Source organism: Sorex fumeus, unplaced genomic scaffold (assembly GCF_029834395.1).
Source record: "Sorex fumeus unplaced genomic scaffold, SorFum_2.1 ptg000036l, whole genome shotgun sequence".
In the NCBI taxonomy this organism is placed as follows: Eukaryota; Metazoa; Chordata; class Mammalia; order Eulipotyphla; family Soricidae; genus Sorex; species Sorex fumeus.
The window spans coordinates 3693345-3705594 of NW_026606093.1; the positions used below are offsets into that span (position 1 = coordinate 3693345).

Below are 12250 nucleotides of genomic sequence, written 5' to 3' on the forward strand. Positions count from 1 at the left end.
TATTTTTCTTGTCTGACACAGATAGGTAGCAGTCCTCCTATCTCGCAGAGATGAACAAGGTGACTTGGAAGCCAGAGAAAGGAAGAAATGGGGCTGTATCTACCCAGTTCTGAGACATCAGCGCGGAATCTCCTATAACCAGCACAGACTTGGCTAAGCGAGTCGTCAGGACAGGTAAGACGCAAGGAGAAAGTTTGCCCTGGGTCATAGGATGCTTGTCAGTGAAGCTTGTCTCATTGTTAAAGCAAGTTTTATGGCCCTGTGCCCTCCCAGCGCCATAAAACTTTTATGGCCCTGTGCCCTTCCAGGACTATTCCCTAAAGTCTCAGCCGAGCAAACAAAATCCTCCTTAGACACAGGCCCATGGCTGCCTGCAGAGCATCCCACAGGCCACAGTTACCCTGAGGCTCTCAGCCACAGTGCAGAACCCTTCCCAGTGCCAGGCCTCCACATCAGGGCAGAGCAGGAGCCCAGCACGTCCCTTGGGCCTCCACTACCAGCCAAACTCTCAGGAGGCTGCTGACAGCGTGCTGGTGGGTCTGGGACTGGGACCCGGATCACATCCTGGGGGTGATGGCCGCCGTGTCAGGGGACAGACACCCAGAGCAGGCCCAATCAAGGAATGACCCACACGTGACCTGTTCCTCTCATCCACCTCTTGCTCTTTCTCTCTCTAAGCCGATTGCTCGAACGTCATCTGGAGAGCCCTTCTGGAAGGGCGAGCGAGAGCGGGCCAGAGAAGACTCTGGGAACAGCCTACTCCTCCAGCACCACGGCCTTCCTTCGTGCCCAAAGTCCCTGGAAGGCACGGGCACACACACACACACACACACACACACACACACACACACACACACACACTTCCGCTAATAAATCCTCTTCAATGTATTTATAGACTCAGACAGCCACAGGGGACCCTCTTGGGCAGCTGGCTGCTGGTCTGGCCTGCCTCTAATTAGCCCTGTGCCCTTTGCTCTGGGCTTTGATGTTCCTGTCACTCCCCAGGGAAAAGGGGCACCTTGTGGGGGATGGGGGGCCCAGGAAGGCCTACAGGCAACTGCCTCAGCCAGTACACAATACAGTGGCCACCACTGGGCCCAGGGCCTACATTCCTCTGCTTTAAGGGCAGGACGCCTGGGTGGGAGATGATGTCTTTTGCTTAAGGACTTTCTCTCCCCACCTCCACCCTTGTTCAGGTTAAAAATTGGCCGAGACATGATGAACAGCAGCAGGGAGCTGAACATTTATCTCCCCTCTCCAAGCTGGAGAACACAGATAGTACCAGTGTTTTGTCGCAGCGGATGGATGTTAAAATGGGATGCAGCAGCCTCAGGGAGATAGGGCAGCTCAGGCCGCCCCGCTCCCCCGTCTCTCAACCTTTTCCAAACCAATTGGGATTTTCAAATATCATCCTTTAAAAGTTGCTCTTGGGGCTGGAGTGATAGCCCAGCGAGTAGGCATTTGCCTTGCACGCAGCTGACCAGGTTCAATTCCCAGCATCCTATATGGTCCCCTGAGCACCAACAGGAGTAATTCCTGAGTGCAGAGCCAGGAGTCACCCCTGTGCATTGCCGGCTGTGAACCAAAATTAATTAATTAATTAATTAATTTTACTCTTAATTAAAGGCAGGGTGGGATGGGGGGTGGTGGGGGGGGGCATACTGGGATCCGTGGTGGTGGAAAATGGGCACCGGTCGAGGGATGGGTATTTGATCATTGGATAATTAAAACCCAAGCACAAAAATTTGTAAGTCTACAACTGTACCTCATGCTGTTTCACTAACAAAAATTAAAAATAAATAAATAAATAAAATAAAGATCTAATAAATAAATGCTTGGTATTTAAAAAAAAAGATTTGGTGGTTTGTAGGGGTGGGGTGTGGTGGGGGGTTGGACCACATCTGGCTATGCTATGAGCTTACTTCTGGCTCTACTCAGAGGTCACACCTGGCACCTATCCCCTGGACTATCTCTTCATCCCCAAGATCTGTTTTGATGTAATCAATTATGGCTAGAAACTTCTCTCTAAGCATTGCTTCAGCTGCATCCCACAAATTCAAATATGCTTTTGCTTAGATTTATATTCAAATATTTTTAAATTTTTGTCAACTCTTCTTTGACCAATAACTCAGTTTATCTTTTCAAATAATCGAAGAATTTATAGATTTTTTCCATTATTGATTGCTAATTTAATTTGGTTGTGATCAATTAATTCATAGAATTTTATTCTTTGGAAGTTATTGAAATTTAATTTTATAGTATGACGTTTGGTCAATCTTGATATATGGCTCGTGTGTGCTTGAAAATATATATAATAACATTAAAATGTTTGTTTTGCTTGATATGAATCTAAAAAAAAGAATAACTCCTGTCTCTGTACTAAGAAATCACTCTTGGCAGTGCTCAGGGGACCATGTGTGATGCTGTGGGTTGAACCCGGGTCGGCCACATGCACGACAATTGCCCTCTCCACCACACTATCACTCCAGATTTTGTGCCTTTTTCCCAACCTTTTAAATCTGAGTCACTACACTTACTAAAGGATTCACGGCCCTCTTACTCCACCCTTGGACCCTGGGCTTGGCCCATCCACCTCCTATCTCTGTGCCACTGTGGGAGCATCAGGTAAAGGGAACCTACAGTATTGGCCCACCACAACCCCAAATAGCCCACAAGATCCAGCAGGGAGCAGAACCTTGAGCCTAATGCTTTTGAGCGGGCCAGAATTCACAAGGCATGTCCAGTGAGTTTAGAGTTGTTTAAAGTGTTCTGACACTGCTGCTTCTCCCGGAAGGAGCATAACATGAGGTCCCCACAGCCACCAGACTCTGTGCCAGGCTGTTCCACTCGGGGAGCCCCAGAGGGGGGCGGGTAGAGCCCTCCTAGCTCCAAGGGACCCAGCCCCGGCAGCCGAGCTCCACAACCCAACTGCCGCCAAGCTCAAGGCCGTTCCCCACACGCTCAGGCTGATCCTCACGCATGAGTGAACATATTCCTGGACCGACACATCATAAGACACTCCCTACCCATGCTCCATAAATACCACACCACATTTGATGGGGTTCAGACAGTAGGCAACAAATCATAGAGGGCAATATATGTATATATATAATATGCATACATACATATTTCCAGATATATATGCCAAAGCTCACATCACCCAAACTTTAACAACATGTTAGTGATATCCCATAGAATGTCTTAATGGCTTCTGCCAAAATAGAACAATCTTCACACTGTTTGCTATATGGACACTTTTTAGTGATCATGTTTGGCTGTTCTTCATAACAGACAACACAAAATATGTTATTTCGTTTGTGTTTTGGGACAGGGCTTGGGGCTTGGGATGGAAACATCCCGAATTTGGTGGTGGGAAGATATAATGGTGGTGGGATTTTTGTTTGAATATTCAATGTAATCAAATATTGTGAAGTAACTTACAAGATAAAAATTATTAATAAATAAAATAAATTAAAAAGTGTTCTAAGAGCCAGGAGACAGGACAGCATTTAGGACGCTTGTCTAGCTGGGGCAACATGGTCAAATCCCCATCCCCAGCACCATGGGGTTCCCCCAAGCAACACCAGGTACAGCCCTGGAGAGTCCCAATACTGGAGAATGACCCTGCAGGTCCCTAGCAGCACTAGGCTAGCCTGGGCATGGACCTGGATTTTTATCTTTTGGGGTCTGAGGCCCAAGGAGCATCGCATCCTTGGGCACCCCCAGTGGAACTCCCAGACCTCCCTTAGCCCTGCTCAGGAGTCGCCCCACAAATGGACACAACTGTGGGTTTAATGTCTTTCAATGACAGAAGTTTACTTTGTCCACCATGATCCCATCAGTATTGTTGTTAACTTGAATGTGCTTTGAGGACTCCCCAAGAGGTGGTCCCAGGTCATCACTGTGGCTGTGGAAAGTGCCAGAAACTGTCTAAGCAGTTCCCAAGCTGCACATGCAGAACATGGGCAGGAGCCAAGAGCCAGGTTCTGCGGGGCCAGGAGCTTGCTCAACTGGAGGGTAATTCTCTCTCTCTCTCTCTCTCTCTCTCTCTCTCTCTCTCTCTCTCTTTGCTTTGTGGGTCACACCCGGTGATGCACAGGGGTTATTCCTGTCTCTGCACTCAAGAGTTACCCCTAGTGGTGCTAAAGGGACCATATGGAATGCTGGGAATCAACTCGGGCAGGCCGGCCTCATGCAAGGTAAATGCCCTACCCGCTGTGCTATCACTCCAGCCCCTGTAGAGTAATTCTCTGCAAAAGAAAAATAATAGTTGGGGTTGGAGAGCTTGTTAGAGGGTGGGGCCTTGCCTGTGGTCAGCCTGGGCTTAACCCCTGGCACCACAAGTGGTTCCCCGAGTCCCACCAGGAGTGATCCCTATGCATAGAGTCAGTAGTAAGTCCTGAGCACATCAGGGTGTGGTCCAGAAAACAAAACAAACGAGTGAGAAAAAGAAAAATTGGGGCCAGAGTGATAGTATAGGACTTAAAGCACTTACCTTGCATGCAGTCAACCCCAGTTTGATCCCTCTCACTGCATAGAGTTCCCTGAGCACAGGCAGGGATCAGAGCCAGGAGGCAGCACTCCTGAATGTGACCCAAAACCCCCTCAAAAGAGTAGACTTTAGACCGAACATGATTACCACTCAATGCCTCTTTTGCATACCACAGCACCCAAAAGGAGAGAGAGAACGAGGGGGAGTGCCCTGCCACAGAGTCAGGGTGGGATGGGGGGACGGGGGGTGGGAGGGATACTGGGATTAGTTGTGGTGGAGAATGGGCACTGGTGGAGGGATGGGTATTCGATCATTGTATAACTAAAACCCAAGCACAAACATTTGTAAATCTGAAAAAAAAACCCTCAAAAGAAAAGTTACATATAAAATATATATGTATATATGTGTGTGTATGAATATAAATATTTACTAAGAAAACAATCACTTAGAAATATAAAATTTTAAGAAGCAGCAGACAACACAAAAGTCATAAAACCTAGAAAGAAGACTCCATTACTCATTGCCTAATATGCCTCTGTAGTACTTTGTCAAAATTCGAAAGGATTCAGAATCCTGAAAAACATGCCCAGTGCATCTGGGATGAAGGCATTTGTAGGAACAATCCAAACACACTTGAAGATGCTCCCCCGTGGTGCTCAGCCCCATCATTTTGTAACCAGATTCCGCTGATACTACAACATAGCCTTATTGATGAGGGCATGTAGGAGTTTTGTCACTAGCACACTTGCTTCTTCAAGCATTTCTCTGCGTTGGTGGTAAGTCTGTGTACCATTTGGCTGGAACCAGCAGACTTTGTCAGGGTAGGATGCATCAGACACACTAAACAGTCTCATCCCTCCCGCCCACCCCCCTGAAATTTATAAACTGCCTCCGTGCTCCTGCGTGTCAGCATGATCTCCGGGTAGATCCGAGATTAACTCTTCCGAAGGAGGCAGGGTTGCTGGGACTGACACCCGGCCTCTCCAAGGATCTTATTTTCTTGCCCTTTGGAAGATAAGAACTTTAGAGTGGGAACTTCCAAGCTTTTTTTTTTTCTGGGTGTTTTTTTTTTTTGGTTGGAGGCCACACCCCGCTGTGCTCAGGACTGCCTCCTGGTTCTGAGCGCAGAGATCACTCCTGGCAGTGCTCAGGAACCACATGGGATGCCAGAGATCAAACGGGTGGACCGGGTGCAAGGCAAATGCCCTACCCACTGACCGCTCCGGCCCCGCAAGCCCTTCCCCGTCCCTCCTGCCTCCTCCCTGAGGTGAGGTGCTTAGGGATGTTCGCACAAGGATGAAGTTCCCCTGGGGGACACCTCGGGTGTGAGTGTTCCCGAAAGCCACTTGCATGCTGGGGAGTCCAGGTAGCTGGAGAGGGCCCGTGAGTTACAGGCCCCTCGAGCCCTCTGAGCCCACATGGTTTCCGCAGCTTAACCCTCTCTCGTTGGCCAGCTGCTCAGAATGAATCAGCCTCGCCAACTTCCCCAGCCTAGGGGAATCAGGCTGCCCGGAAGCTGAAACAGAAAGACAGAGGTCTTGGCCAGGGGGGCTCAGCCCTCTGAGGTGCCCAGAGATCAGCAAAACGTGGGTGCCAAGAACCTGTTGCAGTGCTGGATGATGGGGAACCCCTGAAAGAAATCAGCTTCCTGATGAGTGTGTCCTTGACCAGAATCAGGAGGAGCAGGTTGGATGTGAGGCCTCTGGTGGGCTAGTGACAGACCCTCTTACATACCCCCAAAGCATCAGAGCCCCGAGGCTCCCTGTGCCCCGAAAACCCCATACAGGGTGCGTGCCCAGCCTCAGGAGAGTTTGGGTGAGGGGCTGGAGCCATAGCACAACGGAGAGGGACACGGCCGACCCAGAATTGGTCCCCAGCATCCCAGATGTTCCCCCGAGCACCACCGCCAGGAGGAATTCCTGAGTGCAGAGCCAGGAGTAATCCCTGTGCCTAGCCGCCGGATGTGACCCCCCCAAAAAAGAGAGTTTGGGTGAAGCGAAGGCCAATGCCGGCCCCAGGACGCAGCAGGCGGCACAGGGTTGGCTGAGTGTCGGCCTGTGTCCCCACCGCCCCCCTCCCCTGGCCCCGTGTCCCTGTGGGGCAGCACCATCAAGAGGGGGGTGCAAGGGCTCTGGCCCTCGTGGTGTGCGGCCATCTGGACCAACCTGCTGCCCCCCCCACCCGCTGCCGGGCTGAGGATTAGAGCGGGTGCTGGATTACCTCCTGGACGTCAGCCCAGGCTGCAGGAGGCTTGGGGACGTCTAGGGACGGGGTGACAGGCAGACAGAGCTCCCTGGCTGGGACCACACCCAGACTCTTGGTTCCTCCCAGACGCCAGCTGCACCCGAGAAGGATGCCCTGCCCCCGCGCGCCCTGGGCCATCCCACCGAGGACCCCGGTTATCCTGTGGTTGCTGCTGTCCACTACTTCCCTACCCCCCACCCGGGGACAGACCAAGATCCCTCTGGAAACGTAAGCAGGTCACCCCATAAACCCTTTAACCCTTCCCTCCCCACCAATCCTCCAGCCTCCCACCTCCCTTGGGGCTGTCTGGGGCTGGGGCTAGTTCTCATCATGAAACCTGATCTTCACGCTCCCCTCTTCCCCACTAAGGGATTCCCCTGTCCCACCCCCTCATTCCATCCAAGGGACAGGCAGGGCTCGGGGCCCATTGGGGAGGAGGCTCCTGCCAGGATCATGGCCGAGATTGGGGGCTGTGTTGACTGGAAAAAGCTCCTTCTGGTTCCCCCGGGTCTGTAGGAAACTCTCTGTTGTGACATTCTGCAAGAGCAAAGCCTTTCCCAAGCGACAAAGTGACTTGGGAAATTTACCCCCGTGGTTCCGGCCTTCCCTGCTCCATCTCTCTCCCTCCTTCCAGACCCAAATTGGACCCCGGGTCCCTAGACCAGCTCCAGAAAGGAATGCAGTGTCGGCCTACATAGGTACACGTTTCCATCAGACCCAGGAACGTTAAAAACAGACCCAGGAGCTTCTGATTTTAACCCCCTCCCTCCGGTGGTCCTGTGAGAGAAATCTCTGGCACCTCTGGGGGACAGAGTCCTAGGGACCCCAGGGGGGACCTGCTCAGCCCAGCGCCCAGTGAAGCCCCTGCATGAGAGCCACGCTGCTCTCCAAAGCCAGGCTTTGGGGAACCACACGTGGGAGCAGCCACACCGCATGGGCTGAAGCCAGCGGCTTACTCGTGAGTTCAGGTCTGCGCAGTGGTGAATCCAGGGCTCTGGCTCCTTTTTTAAAAATTTTTATTTTATTTATTTATTTTTTATTATTTATTTATTTTTTTATTAGTGAGACACCATGAGGTACGGTTGTAGACTTACAAATTTTGTGCTGGGTTTCAATTATACAATGATCAAATACTCATCCCTCCACCAGTGCCCATTTCCCACCACCACGGGTCCCAGTATCCCTCCCACCCCCCATCCCCCCATCCCACCCTGCCTCTGTGGCAGGGCCTTCCCTTTTGTTCTCTCTCTCTCCTTTTGGGTCCTGTGGCTTGCAAGAGAGGCATTGAGTGGCCAAACATGACTGCCACTCAATGTCTCTTTTGGCTCCTTTCTTTTTTAATGCGTGGACAGTGTTAGGGACCAGACAGATGGTCTCTTTAAGTCCTCACCAGCACCGCCTGAGGGGGTTAAGGAGAATCATCGTCTGCAATCCAGGGACCAAACTCAGTGCGGTGGACGACTCCCCACCAAGTTGGCGGAGCAAGTAGCCAGAAGGGCTGGCGCTTGAGTTCAGTTCAGCCGGGCCCTGCGCCTTCCCATTAGGTCCCCCGGGGTCAGCCCGGAGAAACGTGTAGGGGTTCGGGAAGACAGGGAGAACGTCATGCCCAGAACAAACAGCGGTTACGGTAGCGGCTAACTCCAGGAACGTGCTGAGTGCCAAGTACAGATGGCTGGAGTCCAAGTCTTCCTTGAAAAGAATCAGAGTGAACCAGAGAGCAAAGAGAGAGAGAGAGAGAGAGAGGGGGGGGGGGGCTAAGATTAAGGCCCACATGGCCTTCGTTGGAGCCCTAGACCCCTGCTCCCCGTCTCTGCTACCACATCCTCTAAGTCCTTCCTTTCCCCAGGACCCCTCCCGGTTCATGTCCAGTTACACCCTGCTCCCCCTATCCCTTCGCCCCGCCGCCTGCTTTCTACTGCCCGAGTCCCCCGCAAGTGTTCATTGCCTTTGGCCCATAGATTTTTCTGGTCTCGTTCTGCTGGACTCTTGTTTTAGACTCTGAGTCTTGATGTCTCAATTCCCGTCACCTGGTGGCCCCCGGGTGTCCGAGTTCCAACCATGTGCTCATGACCCCTTGACACTCATGACCCCTCGACCCCACTTCCTCTGAACAGCTCTTCCTGAACATTGGGCAAAGTCTTTTAAAACTTTTATCGAATCGTTCTAGATTACAAAAGTTACAAGGTTACTCGCGATTGAGTTCCAGGCATACGACGTTCCCACGCCAGTCCCTTCAGCAGTGTCTCCATCCCCCCGAGTCCCTCCCATGCCCACCCCCTCTACGGCAGGCCCTTTCCTTTGCTTCCTCTCCATCCTTTTCAGCACTGTGGTGTTTCTAACTCTGCTGCTGGTAGGGTATCATGCATTTCCTCCTCCAGGGTGGCCACTTCCCTGCACCATTGCTGCAGTGTTCCCTCCCTGGCCTGTCTGCCTCTCCCCTGCTCCCGGTGACAAACTTCCTCCTGAGGACCATCCCGCAAGCTCTTGGCTTCTCTGGCCTTTGGGCAATGTGTTAATCCCAAAACTCTGTATTTAAATACCCCCCATGTGAGAGAGATCATGTTTTGTGTCTTTCCCTGTGACTCACTTCACCCAGCTTGATACTCACCAGACCTAACTACATAGGAGAAAATTGCATGACTTATCTTTCCTTATGGACGAGTACTTTTCCATTGGGTTTTTGTACCATAGGTTCTTTTTTTTCTTTTTTTTTTCCTGTTGAGTCACACCCGGTGATGCACAGGGGTTACTCCTGGATCTGCACTCAGGAATTACACCTGGCGATACTCAGGGGACCATATGGGATGCTGGGAATTGAACCGGGGTTGGCCGCGTGCAAGGCAAACGCCCTACTACCTGCTGTGCTATCGCTCCAGCCCCTGTACCATAGATTCTTTATCCAGCCATTGGATATATTGTTTTTGGATATTTGTCTTATTTTTAGATTTCAGCGATCGTAAATAGCGCTTTGATAATAGACAATTGCAGATATCTGGGGGCAGAGAATTAGTACAGCAGGTAGAGTGTTTGCTGCAATGAGTGATCCCTGAGCATAGAGCCTAGAGGGTAACCTCTGAGCACTGTCAGGTATGACCCCAAAACAAGCAAATAAAAAGTGTGGATGTCTCTTTCATATTGTGTTTTTGGGGACTTTGGAATAGGCAAAGTTTTTAAATTCCAGTCGTGTGTCTCAAGATAGAAAGAGACGGATGCCTTCAACAGTTTTGCAGTGCACGACCTGTCCAACAGCACTCAGTCACCCTGCAATGAGAGCAGTCATTGCCTTCCACCCACCCCACGTTGTTCTCCTGGATCTTTCTGACAGTCTTAATTTTATTCAATAACCTCACTGCGAGTTCAACCCCCTGGAAATTGTCTTTCATTCCTCTCAGCTCTTTCTACCTGGAATTTCCTCGGCTGGGCTGAACTCTTCCAGAAATCTCATGCTGAAGTCAGATCCCCTTCCCTTCCCAGGAAGGCTCCTGCAACCCCTTCCAGCCGAGTCCTGAGCGCCTTCAAACACATAGTGGGCTATCTGCACAGGAAGGGAGCATTGTGGGCCTGCCAGCACAATGTAGGGCCATTCATAGTCGACCAAATGCTGGCCTTGAAATGGTTGTGAGTGTGAGTACCCCTGGGAGGGACACAGACCTGTAGAAAAGACCCTGAGTGCCCACTGCAAGCTCCCGCCGCCCGTCTAGATGAGTGGGGAGGGTTTCTCTGGGCTTTCTGCACAGCATGAGATGAGGCACCCTTGGGTGCTCCCTGCCTGACCGGGTGCCCCTGCCTCTGGCTACATGCCTCACGCTGAGACTCCATCAGAATAGGTTCTGAGGCCCACGGGAGCCTGAATCAGGGAACATGATGGGGTTACTCCTGGAACCCAGACTCAGCGGTTCTTCTTGGTCTCCTTCCCTGACATGAGGGAACAGTGGCTCTTTGTAGGACTTTTCTGGGTGGGGGGCAGTATGTGTGTGTGTGTCTTTGTGTCTGTATACGCATGCAATTTGTCAGTGTGTCATTGTGTGACCTCCAGAAATTGCATGGATCTCGGTACTTGTGTGTTTGTGTCTGCACCAACTCATATCTATGTGTGTGTGGTCACCTGATTTGTAGGTGTACGTGTGTACAGAGTATAGGTGTGTCTGCATGGGCACACGTGTGCAATACATCCGTAGGTCTGTATACATGTCTTTGTGCCTATCTGCATGTTTGTATTCATGTTCACCTATGCATACATATTATTTTGTGAACCTCTGTGTCTCTGTACGAGTGTACATGTGTGTGCCAGCATCTCTGTATATCTCCACGTGTGCACATGTGTGTGGGTATCTGTGTGTCTATATCTAACTATGTGTGCAGGTATCTGGGTCTCTGTATCAGTGTGCATGTATGCGTGTGTATCTGAGCATGTGAGTGTGAATGCGTGCAGGTATCCCCGTGTCTGTATCTGAGTGTGTGTGTGCTGGTATCTGTGCGTCTCTTTATCGGAGTGTGTGTGTGAGGGTATCTGTGTGTCTGTATCTGAATGTGTGTGTGGTTATATATGTGTCTGTGTGTATGCAGGTATCTGTGTCTCTTATGCAGTTATCTCTGTCATTGTATCTGAGTGTGTGTGTATGTGGGTATCTCTGTGTCTGTATAAATGTGAGCATGTGTGCTATCTCTAAGTCTCTGTGTCTGAGTGTGTGTTGGGGGTGGTGATTTGTGTCTCAGTATCCAAGTATGCATGCAACTGTGGGCATTTGTTTCTCTCTATCTGTGTATGCGTGAATGTGTGGATATCTGTGTGTCTATATCTGAGTGTGCGTGTGTGTGGGGGGGGGTATCTGTGTGTGTTTCTGTGTGAGTATATGTATATATGTATGTGTATGTGTGTGTGTGTGTTTCTACAGGTATCAGTATCTCTGTATCTCAGTGAGTGTGTGTATCTGTGTCTCTGTGTCTCTGTGTCTCTGTGTCTGAGTGGCTGTGTTTTGAGTATTTGTGTGTCTTTATATGAGTGGGCATGTGTGCCGGAATCTGTTCGTATGTATCCAAATGTGTATTTCTGAGGGTTTCTATGTGTCTCTGTAACTGAGTTTGTGTGTGTTTGGTATCTGTCTCTCTGCTTCATAGTGAGTGTGTTAGGGAGGATTATCTGTTATCTATATCTGAGTGTACGTGTGTGTGTGTGGCTATCGTGTGACTATATTTAAGTGTGTGTGTGCATGCAAGTATATGTGTCTGTGTGTGTGTGTGTGTCTTCAGGTATCTATATCTCTGTATCTGAGTTTGTACGTGCACATATCTATGTGTATTGTGTGTATGTTGTATATGTATTTATGTGTCTCTGAGTGTACTTGTGTTTGGGTGTCTTGGTGTCTGTATCTGAGTGTGCATATGTGCAGGTATTTGTGTCTCTATATCTGAGTGTGTGTGTATCTGTGTGTGTCTGTATCAGAATTTGTGTATATGTGTATCTGTGTGTCTGTCTCCGAGTATGCATTTGTGTGAGTTTCTATGTGTCTGTGT

General features: G+C 50.3%; 1 protein-coding gene across 1 annotated transcript in view; it reads left to right on the forward strand.

The window, feature by feature from the left end:
• The first annotated feature begins 6845 nt into the window (after nucleotides 1-6845).
• The window catches only part of CACNA2D4 (calcium voltage-gated channel auxiliary subunit alpha2delta 4), a 127118-nt gene continuing 121713 nt past the window's right edge, over nucleotides 6846-12250 (forward strand). Inside the window, exon 1 of the mRNA XM_056117767.1 lies at nucleotides 6846-6964. Coding sequence (XP_055973742.1) covers nucleotides 6846-6964 — 119 coding nt within the window. The remainder of the gene's footprint in view (nucleotides 6965-12250) is intronic.